The sequence below is a fragment of the Nelumbo nucifera genome, chromosome 4 (assembly GCF_055504915.1).
Source record: "Nelumbo nucifera cultivar China Antique chromosome 4, China Antique-T2T, whole genome shotgun sequence".
NCBI classification, from domain to species: Eukaryota; Viridiplantae; Streptophyta; class Magnoliopsida; order Proteales; family Nelumbonaceae; genus Nelumbo; species Nelumbo nucifera.
The window spans coordinates 25,655,604-25,681,083 of NC_142652.1; the positions used below are offsets into that span (position 1 = coordinate 25,655,604).

At 36.6% G+C, this 25,480-nt stretch overlaps 1 protein-coding gene across 1 annotated transcript in view; it reads right to left on the bottom strand.

Annotated features, from left to right (window-relative positions):
• Positions 1-25,480, bottom strand: part of LOC104603008 (protein CASP) — a 56,790-nt gene that overhangs the window by 20,614 nt on the left and 10,696 nt on the right. The window contains exons 4-12 of the mRNA XM_010266902.3: positions 19,740-19,889; positions 16,433-16,521; positions 16,093-16,202; positions 15,853-15,947; positions 15,556-15,611; positions 14,520-14,685; positions 11,482-11,574; positions 6,645-6,773; positions 6,315-6,434 (exon numbers count right to left, since the gene is read on the bottom strand). Of these exons, the coding sequence (XP_010265204.1) occupies positions 6,315-6,434; positions 6,645-6,773; positions 11,482-11,574; positions 14,520-14,685; positions 15,556-15,611; positions 15,853-15,947; positions 16,093-16,202; positions 16,433-16,521; positions 19,740-19,889 (1,008 nt within the window). The remainder of the gene's footprint in view (positions 1-6,314; positions 6,435-6,644; positions 6,774-11,481; positions 11,575-14,519; positions 14,686-15,555; positions 15,612-15,852; positions 15,948-16,092; positions 16,203-16,432; positions 16,522-19,739; positions 19,890-25,480) is intronic.

Consider the following 25,480-nt stretch of genomic DNA (forward strand, 5'->3'; position numbering starts at 1 on the left):
TATAGCGGAAAATGAATGAGGTTATTGTGGTCAACTTACTGGCTGACCAACTTACCCCCCCCTTCTAAATATCAACAAACATACAAGGCCTTACTTCCACCTGGTGTTGAATCATGTCCATGCAACACTATGTAATTGCATCTTGAGCTTTTCAAAATTCTAAAACTCTCTAATAAGGCTCATTAAATATTTAAATAATTCAACCCTTTAAAACAGTTAATCCCATTCCAAGACACAAAGGGAAGTGTAGAGAGAATGGGCCGAATGGCTCATAGGATGCTTTTATTTGTTTATGTTTCTGTTTATTGTGTTAATGGGCCTTTTTTATATTATGTTATGATTAATTAAGTTAATTTCCCAATTAAGGGCCTCTCTGTAACCCATCTTATGAAAAATGGATGCAAGAGAATTATACCATCATTGGATGGTTAGTGAACTCAATGCAACCACAAATCAGTCAACATTATTTATGGATGAATTCAGCCAAGGAAATATGGGATAGTGTGCCTGAAACTTACTCAGAAAAACTGAATGTGGCCAGGGGATATAAGCTAAGGAGTGATATGAATAATTTAAGGCAGAGGGAGAGACCTTTAGCCGTTTACTTCTCAATGATGAAATCTCTGTGGCAAGAGATAGACCTAATGGAAACTGTTGTCTGAGAAAGTACTAATGATGCTGAAACTTACAGGAAATTAGTTGAGAGAAACAGGATATTTGAATTCTTGACAGGGCTGAATCCCGAGTTTGACATCACCGGACAGAATATCTTACCCAAGGATAATGTATCATTCTCTCTAAACCCTATTGCCGCCAACTTCTTCTTCTCTCCTCTCCTTCTCTCTTCACTGCTGATATCTAACACCTTCTCACAACTTTTAAATCAGTCCTCTCATTCCTTAGGACTGTTTTTCTTCTTATGTTTTAATGAAAAGGAGAGGAGAGAAGAAGAAGAAGAAGAAGTTGGCAGCAATAGGGTTTAGAGAGAAGTCAATCGAATGTTTTCTCTCTTCCCTAATCCTTTTCATTAAAACATAATTTACAAAGTTCTGGTATTTACAAAGAGGCCCTTATTTGGGCGATTAACTTAATTAAGCATAACATAATATAAAAAAGTCCTATTAGTTAGAAGGCCCATTAACAAAATAAACAGAAAAATAAACAAATAAAAGCATCCTATGGGCCATTTGGCCCATTCTCTCTATAGGAAGGGAGAAACACGGACAAGGATGCAAAGAAACATGTAAGTGCTTATCTTGGCAAAGAATGTGACATGGATTGAGTAAAAAATAAGAAGATTCTCTTTCTCTTTTTCTTTGATGATTAACAGTAAAATTTTATTGATATTAGGAGAAATCCAGTATGTACAAGTCCACTTTTTGGAGATAAGGAGTCTTATCTCGACCCTTTTAGTTTCTTTTTAAATCTCTAGCAACTGTGCCCAAAACATTTGTTCCCTCTCAGCCCCCTGTCTTGCTAGAGCATTGGCCATCTTTTTCTTTTTCTTTTTCTGTTGGTAAGAGTGATATGCTTGTATAACCAATATTAGAAAATTTCGTATTTGCAATCAAGGTTCAAAATGTAGATACTATACGCCCCATATTGACATACCCCTGATACCTCAAATACAAGGTTTTTGGCATTTTAATCAATTTTAGAGGATAGTCAGGCCTAAACACCCCCCCCCACCTAAAAGAAAGGTTCGCATGTGGTTGAAACACCCAATACACACCATCTGGCATATTGGGGTGTATTGATATTTTGAACCTTGTTTGCAATTTTTAATAATAAAACTATCACATTTAAATATGGAATTGAAGTATCTTGACATTAAGTATCACCATTCATAATTATATAAGAGGTCTTGGAGACTCTAAATACCCTGATGTCTTAAATCTTCTACAGTTCCTGGAAGGGGTTTGGTTGGATCCTAAAAAGTTGATGGTCATATTTGGGTCCCTAACCCATCAGGATCTTTCTCTTGAGCCTCTTTTCTCCATGCTCTTTATCCTAACTCAGTAGTAATGCTTTTCCAATAAAAGAGATTTAGTGTACTCCTATTCCTTCCAAAATTGGGGCTTTTGTTGAGAAGTGTTCCACTATTCTGTGGAAAGGTCAATATGATGGACTCCCTACAAAAGAGAAAAACTAACTGGTATTTATTCCCTAACCGATGTCTTCTTTGCAAAACCAATGGTAAGACCTGCTACCACCTACTAATCTCCTGTCTATTTGTGACTAGTATTTGTAAATAGTTCTCCTCTCTATTTGTGTGAAGGTGGAGTTCCCTTTTAGATGTGGCTAGTTTAGTCTACCCTTTGACCTTGGCCAGAAAAGAAAGAAAGAAACATGTAGAGATGTACTAGGGCAGCTATTGCTTGGACAATATGGGAAGAGAGGAATATTAAAATCTTCAAAGAGCAAGAAAGAAGCAAGGAGACATTAATTGAATGCATTGAAGTAAGGGTAATACATTGGATAAAATCCTTGGATGCATTTTCATCTTTCTCCTTTGATGGCGTTATAAGGAAGTGGGGAGAAATGGCCACATTATCCACTAAATGGCAGGTGGGTGATGGGCAATGGACACCATCTCAAAAAGACTTTCTTAAGCTTAGTTTTGATGGCAGCAGCATCATAAATCTGGGGCAGTCCACAGTGAGAGGTCATTCTAGAGACAAAGAAGGCCAAGTAAGGGCTTTGTTCTTGGGTGCAGGCCCAATTGCCATTGGGGACTCTAAAAAGGCAGAACTCATGGCTGTTCTTCAATGGGTGCAACTAGCAAAGGATCTGAATTTTAACAAGATAATCATTGAAGGGGACTCAAAAGTGGTGTTTAGTTGATTGAAGAATAGTGATAATGTGCTGTGGTCCTATAAGAATGAAATGCAGAAATTTAAATGGTTAACAAGAAACATGCATGTCAAAGTTCAATGGGTACAAAGATTGGATAATAGCATGGTTGATGCTTTAGCCAAACAAGGATCATTAGAGAGGAATTGTTTTGGGCTCATTTGCAAAGGGAAAGTATGGGCTTGAGAGTGGATTATAGCAGACCAATAAAAAATAGTAAAAATATTTCAGATTATAGCAGAAGAGGAAGAGAAGAAGAAGAAGACAGCATGAAAAAGAAGGAAGAATGGAGAAGAAGGGAGAAAGAAGGAGTTCGATAACCTGCTCTTTCTCCACTCTAATATTTTATTAATCTTACTAAGATTACATAAATTACAAGTCTACCCTTAAGTGGGCATCCACCTCATCAACATACTTAGAAAACATAAAAAGAATTAAAGGCCCATAAAGAAAAGGTCCATTAAGAACAAGTAACAAGAAAGAAATCAACAAGATAGTTGTTGTTGTTCCAAAACCTATCTGGAAGAAGATCTGGATGAAGTTTCCAACAAGTATCCTTAGTATGTTTCGGTTTCTTGCAGCATTCACATATCACCTCTTTCTTCTCAATTGACCCCTTTGGTTTTATTCTAACATGTGCAAAATGTTCTGAAGGTGGTGGACCCTATAACTATACCTGTCACTTGCTCTCTTCATTGTTCACCATAGAATATGCCTGAGCAAGTGTTACTTCATCCTTGGCCAGAATATTTTGTCTCGTAATATCAAATTCAGGGTTAAGTCCTGTAAGAAACTCAAACACCCTGTTTCTTTCCACAAATTTCCTAAATGTCTCTGCATCCGTGGTGTTTTCACATACAACTGCTTCCATAACATCAATCTCCTGCCATAGTGACTTCAACATTGAGTAGTAGACAGCTACACTCCTCCTCCTGTATCAGATTTTTACATCATTCTTCAGTTTGTAGCAATGTTTTAAAACACGGAGGCGTGACGCGAGGCGTTCCACTACCTAGAGGCGTGAGGCGTAAGCCTTCTTAAGAGGAGGGGGGATCTCATTTTTTTCTTTATTTTTAATAAAAATCTTTTATAATAAGAAGAATAAAGATGCATAATAGTGGTTCAAAGGGGGGGGGGGCGAAGCCCCCCAGCCGAAGGGGCAGGGGGCAAACCATTTTCTTTCCCCTTATCTTTTCTTCCCTTCCCTTTTCTTTTCTTTCCTTTTCTCTTTTTTTCTTCTCTTTCCTTTCTTTTCCTTTCCTTTCCTTTCCCTTTCTTTTCCTTTCCTTTCCTTTCCTTTTCTTTCCCTTTCTTTTCTTTTCTTTTCTTTTCCTTTCCTTTCCTTTCCTTTCCTTTTTTTTCTTTTTTCTTTTTTTTTTCCTTTATTTTCATATCAGGTGTGCATGAGGCGTACGCCTCTAGCACGCCTCATGAAAAAAGTGTACGCCTCAGAGGTATCAACGCCTTTGGCATACGCCTCAAGGCGTTTTGGGAGTGCCTTCCTCCAGGCGTACGCCTCCCACGCCTTTTAAAACACTGGTTTGTAGGCCCTTACAACATTCAATTTCCAAGAATATGTTTCTATAACACTACGCCAAATCTCCTTGGCTGAAGTCATCCAAAGATAATGTTGACTTATGTGGGGCTGCATAGAATTTACCAACCATCCAATACTGTGTAGTTATCCTGCATCCATTTCTCATATGTAGGATCAGTCTCTTTTGGTTTCTCCTTACTACCGCGAGAAACCCTAGTTTACCTCTAATACAGACATGAGTCTTTATAGATTGTGCCCAAGCTAAATAATTTGTTCCGTCAAGTTTGATTGTAGTCACTCCTATCAAAATGGAATCTATGAAACCAACCCCTGGCACCGAGATTTGCTTCATCTCACTTCCAGATTGCTCCATTGATCAAACGAAAATCAAAAAACAAGGTTTTCAAGCTTTATAGACCTAACTGAGATCAATCCAACACTTAAAATCCCAAAACTAGGGTTTCACTGTACCTGGCCTCTAAGGAGAAAGAGAGAAGAAGTAGCCACTCCAACCAGAGCTTCCCAAACCTCTTCTAACTGCAACCCCCACTTTTGGAGATCAAAAGGAACCCTCCAAGCCTTTAGTGCCACACCCAAACAGTCTCTTTAACCTGTAACTGGAAGCTCTCTAGTCGGCTAGGGTTTTGGGCAAAAAATCAGCAGCCCAACTTCCTTGGCAATCTGCAGCCAGATTCTAGCTCTCTAAACCCTCTACCAACTAGGCATACAAGTTCTCTGAATAATCAGCAACTTATCTCTCTCTCCATACACCTTTCGATTAGAAGAGTGTATGTGAAAAGAAAAGAAAGATAAAAGAGAAGGAAGACCTGCTCTGATACCAAGATGTGATTCAGACCAATAAAAAATAGTAAAAATATTTCAGATTATAGTAGAAGAGGAAGAGAAGAAGAAGAAGAAGACAACAAGAAGAAGAAGGAAGAATGGAGAAGAAGGGATAAAGGAGTTTGATAATCTTCTCTTTCTCCACTCTAATCTTTTATTAATCTTACTAAGATTACATAAATTACAAGTCTGCCCTTAAGTGGGCGTCCACCTCATCAGCATACTTAGAAAACATAAAAAGAACTAAAGGCAAATAAAGAAAAGGCCCATTAAGAAAAAATAGCAAGAAAGAACTAATCAATAAGATGGTAATGGGCTAGGGCCCATTTGGCCCAGTCTCTCTACACTCCCTAAAGATCTCTTGTAAACTATGTACAACTTTGTTCATAATTAATACAATTTACAGTTACTTATCAAAGTAAAAAATGCACAGCATTAACATAAACAAGTGTGTCATTCATATTCAAATGAGTGTAATGTATTAAAAGAAATTGAAGCTACAGTGCCCCAAAATCTATTTTGAATATTTTACTAAAATACTAAAGTAAAAAAAATGGAGGGTTTTCATCCACTGTTTTATGTTAAAATATAATGGGGAACACAATAAAATGGTTACCCAACTTTTATTTATAACATTTTTATTATAGAAAAAAAAAACTAGCTTAAAAGGTAAAAGCATATAAGGCATACACCTCTGCACTTCCATTGTGTACCCCGAGATGTTTCTTAGTTCCTCACCTTGAGGTACGCCTCTAGGACCTTTCAAAACAGTGTATAATATTCTGGTGCTTTTAATGTGGTTAGACTCTTTTCTGGCAACAAATTTATGTATATATAGTTTCAGTTTTCAGTAAACAGTGATTCATATTTTTCAGAAATGCAGTTAGCTAGCCATTACACTTCTGAACTATACAAACCACAGATATCACATGAAACATCATCCCAACCTTAGATGGTTCTGGGCACTAATGTTGCTCCTAATATACTTTGGATTGAAGACCACAAGCATAGACATCTGCAAAAGATGGAGTGAACAAATAGCCACATAATAGAGAGGGAACTGAAGGTCAAAGGTCCACACCTTCAATATATCATCTTCAAGTTTTGCTATTAACTTTTGTTGTTCATTCACCTTAGCACTTAGCTCAGCAACCTTGGCTTCAGCTGTTTCTAACAAAGATGTTTTTTCTGAGAGTTTGACCTGAAAATAAGAAATGGAAAGATGATGCTACTGAAAAGCAATACTCATTAAATACCAAATGAGAACAAAGTACTGAAAGAGACATGTGGCAAATTTTCAACTGTATCTTTGCTACTCTTTAGGCATATCTTTATGGATATTCATTTAGTATCATTATGTGAAACTGGACATAAAAGTGTTGAAAACATAACCACTAAATCCAGTCCGTACCTTTAACTGTGTGAATTCATGTTCCATTTTCCGGTTCTTATCAAGAAGTAGATATTCCAGCTTGCTCATCTCTTCTACACTTGTAGCTAATTCCCAATCTTCGGCCTCAATTGAATTATAACCTACTGCCTATGGTGAAAAAAACACAACTGAAAGGTCAATAGAGATTTGCTGGAAACTGTTGGGACCAATGAAGCAATGCAAAGGAAGATAAATGCATATAAAATATCAAAAGAAAATATTGCATACAAAATATTAAAGCAACTAGCATGATGATACATCATAACACCATGAAGTGCATGACAAGTTAAAGATACAGTAGGCATGTAACTCTCAAGCCTTTAAGTGTAAAGGACAGAGTTAAAGGAATATAACAATGCCAAAAATCTAACTTAAAAAAAAAAGTATATCACACTCTCAAGCCATAAGTCATAAAATAACAAAGCTAGAAGGAATCTACCAATTAAAAGAGACGTCATCATACATCTCCAAAGAATCCAAGACCTTAACTTTCTTCTATGAAGAGGATAGACGATGCAGAAAATTTTCATGTGGACTGTAAGGATAATTATGTAAGTGCTGGTCTCAAGAATTATCTTTACTAGGAAAAAAATGAAGGAATCAATAATTTAATAACATATCTTAAAAAGAAAACTAAATTATACTATTTTCACTGAACTCTTTTTTATAGTTGATAGGTAATTTATTGATAAAGAGGAATAACTGAAATAATTCCATTTCAATTGCCAACCAAAGAGGTTATTAGTATTTGGATTTTTAAGGGATTTGAATTTTTTGTTATCAATTTAAGGGATTTGAGTATTTCAAGTTTATCTAAGATTTGGTTACCTATTAATTTCGTTATAGATCGAATTACTTAAAATTGCTGAAGGTCAACATCAGAAATCCACACATCAATAATAATTTTTCAATCAACTTCTTCCTCTTTTGTTTCTGACAGCAAAATCACCTCCACCTTGTGCCATCTCGCCACATCTCTTATCACTTCTCTCCTCCCTGAATCCCTCAAAACCCTCACATTCCATGCATTAACAACTAAAAATAAGTTGCTGTTACATTATGTATCCCCCTTGTAAGGGGATAGACTGGTCTTGTACCGTGGTGCTATTACAAATTAACCGTGGCCGCACACTCCAGAAACCAGTGAACATACGTCCTGCAACAAGCAGACTCAAGGGGAGCCACAGATTCTCCGACAACAGAATCCACCGTGACTGCCTCTTCTTATGAGGGACAGGACCACGGTCCCCAGCCGTGAGCCGGGAACAGAAGCACAAGTGAGACTACTCATATGGCCATGCGTGATTTTAGATTTTATCCCCTAGTATGAGATGTGGTAGGATCCTATGAGAGTAGTGGTTAAGCCATTCATTGATCCCCACAATGCAATCTAACGCATGTCCTCGTTCGAATCAACCTAGAAACCTGGACCAGTAACCACCTAAAGAAGATTCTAGAATTCTTGCCTACGCCAGAGCCCTATCTTGATCTATAAATAGCAGGACTTGTGATGAAGAAGGGGGACCATGCTCTCTATTCATTCTCATTCTGTTATTCTCAAAGAGCTCCCAGGTTCTCTGAGAATTCAGTTCACCAAATCCTAATTCCACTCTCCCTGCCATAGTTGTCAAGGCATTGCCTAGCCGACTAGGCACCCATGGCTGGGCGCTTGCCCAAACACCTTGACTTATAGCAACTAGGTGGGCCTTCTAGGTGACTAAGCGCCTGCCTAGGCGACAAAAATGACAAGGCAGGCGCCTTATGTAATATCATTTATATTGTTGTATCTTAATAATATGTGTGTTAATACATTTGATTATATGCTATATATATCATTTATACTTTGTTTTAATGTTTTACTATTGAAATTTAAAAGATCAAAGGGTTTTAAGGACAGAAAAAGAAAGAAAGAAAGAAAAAAGAAAGAGGAAAGAAGGATATTAGTATAAAGAGGTTCTTTTTTTTCTATTCTCTCTCTCTCTCTCTAATTAAATAAAATAGAAATTCCATCCTTGTTTTTTCTATTTTACTTTCCATCTTAAATATTTATCATATAAAGTTAATAACCTTCTTAAGCTGCTAATTGATATGAAATTGCTCTAGTAAATACTTATTATAGTAGTATTAGTTTTGAAAATAATGATTTTTTTTATCAGCAAAGAAGAATTTTATTTGAAATTAGATTTAAAATTTTACAACTTTGTGTATGGGATTTGCCACATTTTTAGAGGAAATTTAATGTTCTTAATAAAGAAAATTGCTATTTTTTTCAATTAATATACATGTTGAATGGTATATAAAACTAGGGAACTAGCCAAAAGTTAGTTTTTTATATTATAAAATTCTTATCGCCTAGATGTCACCTAGGCGACTAGGTGCCCCAGTGTCGCCCAGAATCACCTAGTCCCTAGAATAACTGCCCTCTATTGACCCCTTGCTTGGTCATAGCATCAGCCAATGCATTGACTGATCTTTAGATCAGAGTTACATTAATATTCCTGTCCCTTTTTTGTTTTTTTTTTGTTTTTGATAAATGATTGAAAATTTATTCATGATAATCAAAATGATATTACAATACAGCCTGCCCAAAGGAGAGGCACAAGCTGGTATCTCTCCACAACAACAACAAAGTACTACCTTAGACTAGGAAAAGAAAGCTTACAGCGCTGCCCAGAATAAATGTTCCCTTGATACCCCTTGTTTAGCTAACCCATCCACTATGGTATTAGCTGTTCTACCCACCCACTGATAATTAACAGTCATGTTCCTTGAAAACCAATTAGCTTTCCTCATAAGATCCCTGTAGCACCAAATAACTGAAACTGTTTTTTTTAACCATCCCACAACGACTTTGGAGTCTCCTTCAATAAGCAAATTCTGAACTCCTAACTGGTCTGCAATCTGAATACCTTGTACTGCTGCTAGAAGCTCAGCTCTAATAGAGTCTCCTATACCCATGGAGCCTGAGAATAAAGCTAATATATTACTATCTTTATCTCTCAGCACCCCACCTATCCCTGATGGACCCAGATTTCCTTGGCTGCTACCATCAAAATTCAGCTTTGTCCAGTCTTCTGAAGGAGGCACCCACACCGCTGGTACCCTGTTCTTCCTGTTACTGCTACTAGCCACAGCAATTCAGTTCCTCCAAATGTCATCAAAGGAATATGTTTTAAAGGAGTCCAATGATCTCAGCCAATTGATTGCCCTGGTCAAAATGCAATCCTTTACGATCTGAATATTTCTCTCCTCTTGGAAAATCCTCGCATTTCTTTCTTCCTAAATTGTTCACAAAGCAGCAGCTCTAATGCACCTCCACATTGTTTTACCAAATTTTGTGGGCCACACAAAGAAGGAAGGGTCAAAGATCTGATCTACGGCTGTGGTCAAGTTTCATCTACAACCAAACAAAGCAAAGATCCAACCCCAAATAGCATCAGAAAAAGAACAGGTTATAAGTAAGTAAGAACAATCCTCACCATTAGCCCTGAAAAGTACACACCAATTAGGAGACAGACACAGAGAAAGCCTTCTCTTCTGCAATAAATCTAAAGTGTTGATTTTCCTATAGAACACCTACCAGCAGAAAATAATAATTTTAGGAGGTACAGGTCTAGACCAAATCTCCTTAGCTGGGAAACCCACTTGTCCCGAGGGAGAGCAAAGGGACTTAAAGAAGGAAGCACACATGAAGTAACCTTTTGGACTAGGGGACCAAAGTCTCACATCAGATCTTAAAGGGTCCAGAAAAACACTTTCAAGTAGTGAACTCCCTCATGATGTTCTTGTATTGCCAATATCAACCCATGCAGGATTTTTTGAAACATTAAGCATAGAAAACAATTTATAAAAGTAAAAATAAAATAATTTCACCTTTCTAAGACTGATTAAGCTCAAAATTATCTACCTCTAATACATTTATAAGTGGAAAGGATATTTAAAATAGGATATCATTGATGCATGTGCCATCTCCACCATGCATGAATTTTGACTGCCCATCCAATAATAACTTAAAAGTAAGATACACAGGATGCTCCTCAACTTTTCTTCATTTATAACTACCTTTTAGGTTTCATTCTGGTACACTGATTCATGTAACTTTTGAAAAAAAACAGTTGAAAGGAAACCACTGTTTCTTTCGAGTCAGTTTCTAATCTGATAGTGAACTTGGGGAAGAGTTGTGAATGGCATCATAAGAGCATGGTCTGAAGTGGCAGCCTCCTCAAGAAAAAAGGAAAAGAGGGTTATGGTATGGTCACCCCCAGAAGCTAATAAAATAAAACTGAATTTTGATGAGAGTTCCATGGGAAGCACTGGAATGGCAGGTATTGGAGGAGTTTTTAGAGACTGCACAGGGAAAGTATTGGCTATGTTTTCAGGTCCCTTGGAGTTGGGAGACTCACTAAAGGCAGAACTGATGGCACCAAACTTTCAGCAATTGGAAGTAGAGGGGATTCAAGGCTAATCATTTCTTGGGCCAAGAACAAACAGCTCATGCCATGGATCTATAGGCATGAGTTTAGGGAAATAGAAAGCATAACATAGGAGCTGAACATTACATTCAATTGGGTAAGAAGGACTGCAAATGGGATGGCTGATACTCTAGAAAAACAAGGGTATATGGGTAACACTTGTTTTGGGCGCAATTGTAACATATGTTACTTGTGGGGATTGATCTGACATATGGTACTATCAAGATTTAGTACATCTTAATAAAAATTTCAGTTCTTATTGCTGATAAAAAAAAACAGTTGTAAAATTAAACATGGAAGAATCCACTCAAGATAATATTACTAAGTCTAGAGAAGGGAAGCACCTGCAAAATTTTGACTTTTTTACGCAAATCATCAACTAGTTTTGTTGTTGGTCTTGCCTGAAGCTCTTTCTTCATGTCCTCAAGCACAGTATCCTGTAAATTAACAAAGAAAAACATCTGAAAAGAATGCGGAAAATATCTGTTCCGAACATAATGGAACCAAAATGACCTAGTCACCTAGATATGGCACAGTTGTCCATTACAATATGACAATGCTCAACCCAATATAAGCATGAGAATACATGACAAGGCAGTATTATCATCTCCTAGGTAATTTTTAGTTTTTAATATGTTTAGCACTAGTTTAGGTTAAATTCTCATTGATAACTGTTAATGCTATATAAGTTGTAACTTGTAGAAATGGAAAAACCAACAAGAATATTGTAAAAGAATAGTTTGGAGGTTAAGATTGTTAGGCACATGGTTTCAAATGTCGCCCGACATATGTCGATGCCGAGGCTCACCGACATGAAAATGGATGGTAATATAAAAATTACATTATGTCGGTCGACATTTCCGAAAAATGTCGACCAAATCGGTCCAAATAACCAAAAAAAAATACAGTTTTTCCTATTATGTTGACAAGATGTCGACTAATGTACATTAAAAATATAATATATTAGTGTATTATATTAATATAATACAGTATATTAATATAGATTATTCCATTAATATTTCAAATAAAATATTTATAAAAAGAATTAACAAAATATAAAACAAAAGAATAAATTAATTACTTTATAATATAAAACATAAAATATTTTTCAAGTAATAAAATATTAACATTTAGTATTTTTTAAAATATTTATTAAAATCAGAAAATGTTTATTAAATTTTATAATAAACCATATTCTGCATTTAATAAAAAAAATCAGAATAAATTTAATAAATTTTATACTAAATCATAATTTATTATAAATTTAGTATTAAAAATCATAATAAATTCATTAAGTTTTATAAGAAATCAGAATTTATCATAATCTTAATACTACAAAAAGGAGAATCAGTTTATTAAATTTATAAATAAAACATAATGTATTATGACTTTAATATTTAAAAAAAAATCATAATAAATGTATTTCTATTTACTAGTGTGAAATAAATATATTAGAATTTATAATAAATCAGAACTAAAAATAAGAAAAGAAAATATCAGATAACCTTGTAAAAACATCAAAATGCATAATAAATCAGTAAATTGTCATTTACTAATTTGTTATTGATCTTAGTTTCTTAGCTTTATATAATGGTTGGAAATAAGATAATAGTCTAGAAATATGAACTAATGCTTCTTTTACCATTTTACAAAATATCTTTGCATATTTCCACATATTTCATAATATTTCCACAATGTCTCTAATTTTTACAATATTTCCCCTCGACATTTCCGACATTTCCAACATATGTCCTATATTTTGGTAAGCGACATTTCCATCGACATCGACATTTTAAACCTTGGTTAGGCATATATGCATTCTTGGATAGAGTAAGACCTTGACAAGGAGACTACGAGGAGCCTCAATAGAAGTCTAATAAAGTGGACTTATAGAAAGAGCCTTGCAAGATCAAACCAAGAAAATGCAATTTGTATTTGTTTTGAAATACGGGCAGAGCCAAGCAAGTTCTTCATGGTATTGTACAATCTACAATGCAGAAAGCATGAAGCAGCAGCTAATAGACAGCATCAATAAAAGATTGCTGGAGCAAGCACAAAGAAGGCTAATGAAGCTAATGCCATGCTACTGAATACATGCATAACAAAGAACAGATATCTTGATATCTAGATGTTATATATCAATTGGTATACAAAATCCAGGTACTGATAAAATTTGAGAGAGATAGAGAGAGGTGCCACAAGATAAACAGATTTGGACATTAACAATCAGAGGAATACTGGCTGCGGTGCAAGGAATACAGGCTGCAAACCAACTAGGAGTGGAAAATCCGATAGTTGAAGGAGATTCTAAGGTGGTAGTGGGTTGGTTGTTGAGTCCAGAAACTGTTCTATGGGGCTACAGGGATCTTCTTAAGAAAGTTAATTGGCTCACAAGGAATATGTCAGTCACCTATCAGTGGGTCAGAAGATCAGCAAATGCCATGGCAAAACAAGGGGTTTCAAGGGTTAAGTTATTTTCTGCCACTCTATGATTGTATTCTGTTAAGAGTTTGTTTATGCTTCCACCTCCAAGGGGAGGTAACATCTCGTGCTTCCTCTTAGGGTGAATGTACACTTTCTTTCTTATTAATAAAATCATTATTCATTTATCAAAAAAAAATCAGAGGAATATTATCTATTACCTAAGGCTAATTTTTACTGAATTATTACTCTTATCAATAAAATTAAGGCAGTATTTATTTACAGTGCAAACCTGAACTGAATACAAATTTAGCACTTGATTCAGTTTTGCATCTGTTTGTTTGTAACTATGATTTGCAGTCCTACCTATACGAAATGTGTACTTTTTGTCTCATTTGCACTCTGTGGAAGTGCAAATTTTGTTTCTCAGAAACTGGTGCAAAATTCGCACCACTGCCCTCCAACATCAATTCTCTCTCATATAAAGTGGAGGCCACATCATCTTGCATCTTACCTTACTCCCAAACAAATAACCCTCCTATCTTCATTCTCTTTCATATAAGGTGAAGACATAAATCTTTTTATTAATGATAGAAATTTTATTAAAACAGAAAAATTATCACATGATTACAGAGTACATCCAGAAGAGGCACGAGATGCAGCCCCAACTGGAAACAAGATTACAATTGAGCCCAGAATAATTCAGATTTATGCACCTCCCGTTTTGCAAAATAATTACAGAGTACATCCAGGTGAAGACATAATTATTGTACTACCTATTTTACTTATCACAATCAAACAAGACAAAGCCATATTGAAGCAAAAGTAAACCAGAATTTACACAGCCTATTTGCACTCCCATGCATTTACACCAGTGCAAATAAAATTTGCACTGCAAACAAACTGAGCCTAAAGAATAAACACATTCCAAAACCATTTCTAAAAAGGCAACTCAAAATACCTTTTCATTGAGCAATAAATTCAACTTCTTGATCTCATTCATGTGTATCTCTCGTTCATTTGACAAAGTAGTTTCCATATTGTGAAGTTCCATATTCAGTTCTGATATCATTTTCTCCTTTGCATTCAAAGAATTCTCCAGGACAGTAGTTGTATCTAAAGTATCACTGAAAACCAGAGACATCCATATTAAGATCATAAACATACACCAAAATATTCACAAACAATAGCTGATCAAAAAACAAAAATATTCACAAACAATAAATACACACATGCCTTTGCATTCTCATTCACTAATCCTTAATTCTTGGTAACAGACATCAATTTGTGTATATGCATGTCGGTTTGTAACAATGTTATGTGCTGCTTTTGCTCATGCTTTCTCTATTAAGGAAAAATGTTAATTCATAGTTCTCTCCCACATAAGCTAACACTTGTTGGCTCCATACCGAAATCACTGGTAGGAGAGCTTTTTTTTTTTAATGGGTGATGGGTCAATTGTCAGATGTTGGTAGGTAGGATTAATGAAGGTGAGATTCAATATCAGCTCTGGGTTCAATTCCCCCAAATTTCACTACCCCAAAGCTAGCTGGAACCCTCCTGGTGAGAGATCCTTTAAGATGCCTGGTCATACTCTTCATCTAACAGAGACAAACAGCTGCAACTAGTGTATAACAAGAGGTTCCCCCATAACAGTTACCAATGAAAAAAGAGGTTACCCCATGATGTATCCTACAGACTGACCCTTAGCCAACTAATGCAGGCACTCACATGCCTAGAAAGCTTGAAAATCCTCTCCTGATTTTTTATTTTTTACTTGGTATCCCCTCCTGGTAATTCAAACAAATGAATCCAGGTTATCAAGATTTATGATTTCAGTTTGAAGTTTTAACATGACTAATACAGCTACTCAATCTTTATTTGGTAGAATGGTATGTGCCCCCATAATCTTAATATACATGGATGAATAAGTAGTACCAAATCTTTTATAGGCAAAATGGTAAGATAAAGACATCACTCTTATCAAATGGACTCACTTTTTCTTGTTCTCATTTTCTTCATTTGTTGACTGTAGTTGGGAACGCAGAAGTCCCTGCATAGACAGGCAATGCAAAATTAGTGTCCTTCACTTCAAAGAAGTGACTTAATTCAGAGACAAGAGAAAAGTGACCAATAATTTCTACTAGGTAAAAGAACCCGAGATGAAATAATAGGACACTAGATGGAGAGGAAGCAATATATTTTATATTAAATCAAATATATGAGAACACAAATACAAGTTAAAGAAGGGTTATGGAGGACTCTTATTGGGGAAAAAAGAATTTCATATGCACCTTCTCCCTTTCAAGACTTAGCAGCCGCGACTGAGCCCGTTCAACTTCATCCATTAGAAGATTCACTTCTGACTGCTTAGCCGCTCTTTCTTCCTCTGAAAAGATAGGGAAATGAGTTTGACGATATTTTTTTTTTCAAAAGAACTAACCATAAAAACATATTTCTTTCCTATGGATGTTGACTTCCTTGAGTGGGTGGGAAAACATATATGAAATTGCTATTTAAATTTATCATAACACCTGATTGAGCACGAAGTTCAAACAATTGGGTCTGTGCAAATTCATGCAATTTCTGCATATTTGAAACACTTTCTTTTGCTTGCCTCAACTGATCCTGCAACAATCGCTCCCTGCCACAATAGGAATAAAAATGCTACATGTTCAGATAGGAATGCTAGATTCCTATGAATCACAACATAAATTATAAATAAGCTAAAATAACAGTAACAAATCAATTATTCTTATTCCTAATATGCACCCAAGACGAGGTTAAGGCATGAAAAACTTCTATCCTCTCTTATATCATATGGCAGGACTAGAAGTTGGGATGGCTAATTTTCCATGATATCAAAGGTGATACCTCTCTTTTAGGACTTCTAGCATTTTTTGGTTCTCTTCTGCCAAGCTCCTTTGCTTCATCTCCACAATTTCCTTCACTTTTTCTTCCATCTAAGCTCATGCCAAATGTCAGTGCATTAGAAAGGAAAGAAGAGTTGTACAGCCACATGAATGTACATATCATTAAAAGCTTGGACCATATAACCCAAAACATGAGGCTTGCAAACACTGAGTAGAAATTTAGAATGCTATACAAAAATAGTAAAATAAAAATTATAGTGAACTGATCGACCACTACATAAATTTTTGTAGTCAAACTGTTTATTTTCAATTGTTATTATTCCCAACAATTTCTATGTCCCCATATATTTTTTTCTCTTTTCTTACTTCAACAATTTCATCTCATCTCCAACAGCACTAAAAGATTCAAATAGAAAAGATTTCTGCATCCACATTGTAAAAGAAAAGAGTTATCAGATAAAAATTCAGCACTAAACATCTCAGTCTTGTGAAAGATAACATGAAAAAGTGTTCCCTAATCAAAAAATAAAGCATTTCTAGATGTTCCAGAGATGGTAACTAGCTCCTCGCTTCTATAAATTTTCGGTTGGCCCTCTCATTACAGCTGACGGTTTGCATAACACCTTCTTAATCTAAGGTTACAACTTACAACTACCAGTCTATTTGGGTTCTAACCTCAAATGGTAATAAGTTCATTTTTAGTCTACAATATCATCTTTTTTTTTCATTTTTTTGTAGATAACTCTTTCATAATTAACTCCAAAATTTTACGATGTTTTTCAGGTATCATCTCATTGTAAGATGCTACCTGTTGAGATCATAGACTTCATAGCTTATTTTCTGTTACTAGATTTTATTTCATATTGGGTCATGGGCCTATCTTTTATTCCATGTTATTCATAGCTGCTTCCGCCCTTATTAAGGGCATATTTATAAATTGCACCATAATTATTTTAAGAGGTAATATTATCTGGGGGGACAGCACACTGCTACCAACAATTCATCCTTCTCAAACCTAGTTTCTCTCTTCTCTGTCTTCTCCTCTCTTCGTCTCTTCCTGATCTGTTTTCCCTTTATTCTTGTGATTCATCATAAAATAATCTCTCTCTCTCTCTCTCTCTCTCTCTCTCTATATATATATATATATATCCTAACAATAAAATGGGTGTATGGTTGTGCATTCTCCTTCCAAGAAACAGTATCCCACACATAAAGACCACGAAACGTGTGAAAGTGACCTCAAGAAATTACAGGAATGCCACATAAAGACAAACCTCCCTATATAATTGACTTTATGGTATCCGAAAAGGCAAAAATTATAGAAGTGTCACATATAAGACAAATTTACTCTCTTTACCTCACTATGTAATTGCCTCTATGATATTCAAAAATTACAGGACTGCCACATATAAGACAAACCCTTCCAATGTAATTGACTCTATGGCATTCAAAAATTACAAGAATGCCACATATAAGACAAATTTACTCTCTTTACCTCACTATGTAATTGCCTCTTTTTCTTTTTTTTTTTTTGATCAACAACAGGAAACTTTCATTAGATTATAAGAAGATTAAAATACAAAGGTGGGGGGAGGTAAACCCTCTAACCACCCCCCCCCCCCCAACAAAAGAACTACATAGTATCCTGAAACAAATGGCTTCTTCCCATACCTTGTTTGGCCTAAGCATCTACAAATGAATTAGCACATCTTTTAACCCATTGGATACGCACATCCATTCCTTGGGTTAGCCACTTGAAATGCCTTTTCTAATTAATGTATGCCCATAACTCATCGTTTGCCTTCTCTATCCAGCCAATTACCACTTGCGAATCGCCTTCAATAATCAGCTTATTTATATTCATGTGTAATTGCCTCTATGATATTCGAAAATTACGGGACTGCCACATATAAGACAAACCTTCAAATGTAATTGACTCTATGGCATTTGAAAATTACAAGAGTGTCACATAATTATTTACGATTATGCCATCCTATAAAATAAAATGTCATCCCTCTTCTCTTTCACCTAATTCTCTCTCCTCCTATTCTCTATCTCAACTTTTATTTATTCATTTATTTATTTATTTATTATTATTATTATTATTATTACTATTATTATTATTATTATCTACACATTTGTTTATTTAATAAAAGTAAACAAATTATTTATAGATCAATAAAATAAAGGAGATTTGACATTGAGAGAAAGATTTTAATAAACATTTATTTATTTATTTTACTAAATTATTTATTTATTTAGAAATAATTTACTAACAAAATATTCTCTCCCCTTGAGCCCAATATTTAGGGTTGTCAACGGATTGGGTCTGGTTTGAGATAGTCTATACCAGTCCCATCCCAATAAACTTTTATTTATTCATTTATTTATTTCATTTAATTTAATAAATTATTATATAACCATTAATTTATTTAACAAAAACTAGGGCTGAACCAATGGGTTGGGTCTACCCGATGGAGCTAAATTTGTTGAACATAATTATAACGGTTATGGTTCCATGATTTTGTCTCGATTAATAATTGGGTCGGTTTTTGTTCTTACTTGTCCAAAACTGATTCAGATCTGGAACCGATTATTTTATGGAAATATGTAATTTTTATCATGTTTTATGTTTGAAATAGTAAATTTGATAGATGATAAATAAGATAATATTAGTTAAAAATGTTTGACTTATTAAAATAAAAATAATTTAGTATTATTTTAAGTTACTATGAGAATATAATCAGGTCTATGATTTTATCCCAATTAAATAATTGGCCCAAGACTGCTTTTACCTAGACCTAACCCATTGGCAGCCCTAAACCAAACTGGGGCCCACTATAGTTATTTATTATTTGTAGTAATATAGTTATAGTTACTTTATTTAACAAAAAAGTCATCTAATTTATTATTGTATCTCCAAATGTCATTTTTCTATTTCACCCCTGCAAAGCAGGGCTTCCCTGCTAGTTGAAATAAACACTGATCTGATTTCCAAGTCTACCCCCTAAAATATGAAATAACCAAAACCTATCTAATGTCCTATTTATAGGACATATTATATTTGTAATCACAAAATACAATATGAACTTTGATTTCTTTTACTTTTCTATGTTTGTATTTCAAACTTTGAACAATCAAAGTTATGCAAATTGGATTTATGGACCAGTTCCAGTATCTGCAGTGAATGCTACAGAACATAAAATGTTGTGACTGTACAAGCAGCATTTACATCTAATGTCATTTAAGATGTAGCATCAAAATGGAATAAATAAAACTTGATGCACTGCTTTGAATGTAATGCCAACCTGTTGTTCCAATTGGCGGTTGCGTTCTTCAAGTCTCCTTATTGTTGCCTGTTGATTCTTTAAATGAGTAGCTTCAGCCCTGAACTCTTCAAGCTCAACCTTCATCTTTCGGTTCTCAGACTCAAGCTCAGACAGTTTTAAATCTTGTTCCTACATTGAAGACAATATGCAGTGAGTCACCCAGCCAATGCAAGCCTATATGTACATATATGGATTGTTTGTGCAACTTTTACAATGTGTTTGTGTATGTGAATGGGAATTCCCAGGCACTCCTACATCTTTACATGAAACACATGTTCATGTATATAGTTGTCAAGGCGACACCTATGTGATAAGGCACTCATGGATGGTCACCTCACTTAATCGCTAACCAATTTTGTAAATGTCTCTATGAAACACTTTTGTTATTTGTTTTTAGATATTATAATAATTAAATATATACTATTAAACTAAAATATTCATTTTGTGGGTTTATATACTAGTTTCCTTTTATTATTTTCTTATTTTTTAAGGTTCATGTTGGTTCGGCTGTCTTAATTTGTATGTTTATCCTTGTTGGGTCTTAAGTCATTAGTTATTGGGCCTTAGTTACTGGGCCTAATCTTATTTAGTGTTTATTTGACTAGGTGTCCCTCCACTAATCAGGGGCATTCTGGTCTATTTATGTAACATTATGTAATGTTGTTATATATAATAGATTAGGGCTGGCTGAGAACTAATTCTGCCGCCCATCTCATATCTTCTTCTTCTTCTTCTTCTTCTTCTTCTTCTTCTCTCATTCGACAGCTCTATTTCAGCAAACATGGTATCAGAGCACTAATCTTTTGACTGGTTACAGCAGCCGCCTTTTTCTTCTACTCGCAGTTAACTCTCTCTCTCTCTTTTTTTTTTCTTCTTGGTTGCTGCAAAGAAACCCTAGGGTTGGTCGCAGAACACAGCTGGACCTACATCTAGGGTTTCCCTTGGTTGTAGGGCCCAAGGGGAGATAGACCCAGAGGCTGATGCCCTAATAGACACAGTACAACAGATTGTAGCCATTCGGCTAAGATAGATCTGTGTAAAACAGATCTAGGAGAAAGGACGAATCTCAGTAGTCCTAGAACTGTTCGTGGGTGAGAGTGTAACCTGAGATAGCAGTGCTTAGCACACAGTAGAAGCTAACACAGCAAGTTGCAGGCTGCGGCAGCAGTGATTAGAACACAGCAGAAGGTTGCACAACAGATTATAATCTGCGACAACAGTAATTAGGGCACAGTGTGCAGTGTAGTACTCGGTGTTTCAACTCTGTGTCGGGTTCTCAGGACTGAGTTTACAGTGCAGCAAGCTCCGTAAGTGTGAAACAGTTCATTATATATTGTGTTTATAGTCTTGACTTTACGAGTAGGAGAAGATGTCTTCCATATCCGAGGAAGTGTCTTCTAGAAATGTTAGGGCTTGTGGGAGGTCTCCTAATTTGGAGAATCCAAATCTGCACAGCCTACAGATCACAAGTGTGTTGTTGGATGAGTACAACTTCAGAGAATGGTCTGTCTCAGCCATGTTGTTCATCACATCCCGAGAACTCACCGGTTACTTGGACGGGCAGAAGAAGGAACCCGAAGTGGGGAGTGCTGAATATGCAGCTTGGCGCAAGGAGAATGCTACAGTTATGTCCTGGCTACTTGCCTCAATGACTCCAAGAGTAGCTAGGACTGTTCAACACTTCTCCACGGCTGCCAAGATATGGGAAAAAGTTTCTAAAACCTATGGGCAGAAAAAGAATAATGCAAGAATTTACAGACTGAATCAAGACATTGCTGCCTTGAGGCAAGGAGATATGAGTGTTGCAACATATTTTGCTACACTAGAAGGACTATGGGAAGAGTTAGATCACCACCTTATTATTGATTGGGAGAATGCCAGAGACAAGGAAAAGCATGAAAAACAAGTTGAAGAGGGTAGAGCATTTAAATTTCTGGCTGGCCTAGATCCTATATATGAGAGCATAAGGTCTCAAATTCTGGGAAGGGATGAAATGCCAGACTTACATCATGTTTACTACCTTGTGAGGAATGAAGAGGTGAGAAGAAAAGAGATGCAGGTTGATACTCAAACTAAACTAGCTGAACAGTCTGTGGAACATTCGGCCTTAATCTCTACAAATCAAAGGGGAAACAGACACTCTGACAAGAGACATCTGAAGTGCACCTACTGTGGAGGGGAAAGGCATGTGAAAGAGACCTGTTGGGTTCTCCATCCACATTTGAAGCCAGCTGCATTGAGGAAAGATAAGAAGCATCAGAAGGGTCAATCTGCAAGTGTGAATCTAGCTACGGGTCACAGTGATGATGGTTCAAAACACTCATCCACAGTTACTTCCTCTTCCATGGGACAGACTACTAATTCCCCCGAAACCGGGTCCTTGGGTTTTACTGCCGATGAGGTAGAGGTACTTAGTCGGGCCCTAGCCCGTCTAAGGACCAATTCTCTTCCATCCTCCTCCCTTGCCAGATCAGGTATTGTCTCTACCTTTAGTGCAACTAGTACTATTGATCCTGCCTCTTGGATTATTGATTCTGGTGCAACTGACCACATGACACACATGTCTGCCCTATTTTCTTCCTATCATTTAATGTCTGGCCAAGATAAAATGAGGGTTGTTGATGGTTCTCTCTCTACCATCTCTGGGAAGGGAGTGGTTGACCTAAGCAAGGACCTCTCACTCAAATCTGTCTTGCATGTTCCCAATCTTTCTTCAAATCTCTTATCTGTTTCAAAGCTTACCAAAAATTTGAATTGTAGCATAACCTTTTTTCCTACCCATTGTGTCTTTCAGGACAGATTGACGAAGAGAACGATTGGGAGCGGTCATGAGTGTGGAGGTCTCTACTACCTTGATGCAGACATCAGTTCGGCATTACAAACATCTGCTACTAGTAGTCAGTCCAATGTGGAGTCAATAGCTAGTTTACATCTGTGGCATGCTAGGCTAGGTCATTTACCGTTTTCATCATTGGAAGTATTGTTTCCAGTATTATTCAAAGGTGTTTCAAGTCGAGTTATTTTGTGAAGTCTGTCAACTATCAAAGCAATGTAGAACTGTTTATTCAACTTCGAGTAATGAAATTCAAGCTTCTTTTGACTTAGTCCACTCTGATGTTTGGGGCCCCTCTCCCATTATTTCTGTTGATGGCTTTCGATATTTTATTAGTTTTATTGATCACTATTCTCGATGCACATGGATCTACTTATTAAAAACACGAGAAGAAGTGCCGCGGGTAATCATGACTTTTTGCAAAATGATTGAAACACAGTTTGGCACGAAAATCAAACAATTCAGGTCAGATAATGCTGCAGAATAATTTGAAAGGTCCTTGAATCTATTTATGGAGGATGCTGGAATGATTCATCAGTCATCTTGTGCTAGTACCCCCCAACAGAATGGGGTTGCTGAGCGCAAGAATAGGCACCTATTGGAGACTGCTCGAGCCTTACTATTTCAGCACAAAGTTCCAAAAAACTATTGGTCTCAAGCAATCCTTACTGCATTATACCTGATAAATCGAATGCCATCCAAGGTATTGGGGATGAAAACTCCTTTCTTTGTTCTTTGCCCTCATCTTCCTGACTTTTCTCTTCCACCGAGAGTCTTTGGGTGTGTATGCTTTATACATGTCAAGGATCCGAAGAAGACCAAATTGGATCATAGGGCTACAAAGGGAATCTTTTTGGGGTACTACTCAGAAGGGATACAAGTGTTATGATCCAGTCACCAAGAAAAAATATGTTACAAAGGATGTGGTATTCTTTGAGTCTCAATCCTATTTTCATTCTTCCCAGAATCCTCTTCAGGGGGAGACTAGTGGGATTGAAGAGGATTCTTCTGTTCCCCCTTTCTTTGTGCCTCTCTCTACCTCAGACCTTCCATCTTCTCCTCCTTATCCACCTAGTTGTAGTATCCCGGGTGAATCTAGTGAGGCTCCCATTGTACCAGCCACTACTAGTGATGTTGCCGATGTTACTGAAGACTCAAGCAGGCTGCAAAGAGATATCAGAATCACCTATAACAGAAGAAAGAAGGGCCCTCTAACTCATGACAGCAACCAATTGGACTCGGATCAACCTGTCTCAGAAACTCAAGGTAATCCTATCAGTTCCTCTGACTTGGATCTTCCTATTGCCCTTCGTAAGTCTACCCGTTCTTGTACTATCAGACACCCCATTGCTGATTTTGTGTCTTACTCACATTTGTCTCCCCGTTATTGTTCTTTTGTGTCTGCTCTCTCTTCTGTGCATGTTCCTACCAGGTATTCTGAGGCAGTATCTGACCCAAAATGGAAAGAGGCTATGGATGAAGAAATGAAGGCCTTAATGAAAGCAGGGACTTGGGAATTAGTGGATCTACCAGAAGGGAAAGGCACTGTTGGATGCAAGTGGGTGTACACTGTGAAGCATAGGGAGGATGGGTCCATTGAAAGGTACAAGGCTAGACTGGTAGCAAAAGGGTTCACTTAAAAAGAAGGGATTGACTACAAAGAAACCTTTGCTCCGGTGGCAAAACTCAACACAATCCGAGTTCTATTATCATTAGCTGCAAATTTCTCATGGGAGCTACATCAGTTGGACGTGAAGAATGCTTTCTTGAATGGTGACCTGCATGAAGAGGTTTTCATGGATCCTCCACCAGGTTATGGGTTTGGCAAGAAGGTATGTAGACTGAGAAAAGCCCTATATGGCCTTAAGCAGTCCCCTCGAGCTTGGTTTGAGAAGCTATGTGGGGCCATGAAGAAAGGGGGTTACACTCAAAGTGGGGCAGATCATACCCTATTCATAAGGAAGAAAAATGGCAAACTTACAGCACTTATTGTATATGTGGATGATATGGTAATTACAGGGGATGATCAGGAAGAGATTAAAAGACTAAAGGAGGTCTTGGCTGCTGAATTTGAGATCAAAGACTTGGGCCAACTGAGATACTTTCTTGGGATTGAAGTTGCAAGATCCAAAGAGGGCATCTATATATGTCAGTGGAAATACATCCTTGATCTTCTTCAAGAGACAGGCATGATGGGGTGTAGGCCAGTAGATACTCCAATAGAACAGAATCATGGTCTACAGGAGTCAGTAGGAGAGGACTACCTTGATAAGGAAAGATACTAAAAGCTGGTGGGGAAGTTGATTTACCTGTCCCTCACTCGCGCTGACATTGCTTATGCTGTACATGTTGTCAGTCAGTTCATGCACACTCCTAAAATCTCTCACATGAAAGCTGTGGAAAGGATCCTCAGATATTTGAAGTCTTGCCCGGGGAAAGGGATTCTGTTCAGAAAAAACAGTAAAATTGAAGTTGAAGGATATACTGATGCAGATTGGGCTAGCTCAATTGGGGACAGGAAGTCTACTTCTGGGTACTACACCTTTGTTGGAGGAAATTTAGTTACTTGGAGGAGTAAAAAACAGAATGTGGTTGCTAGATCTAGTGCAAAGGCCGAATATCGAGCTATGGCTCATGGTGTTGCTGAACTTTTATGGCTTAAGATCCTGCTTGGTGAACTTGGAATAAAGATTGAGTGTCCTCTCAGGTTGTACTGTGACAACAAGGCTGCCATCAACATCGCAAATAACCTAGTGCAACACGATAGAACTAAACATATTGAGATAGACCGTCACTTTGTCAGAGAAAGAATCGTCTCAGGAGAACTCTGCATCCCTTATACTCCCTCCGAGATGCAGATTGCAGATGTTCTGACTAAAGGGCTAGC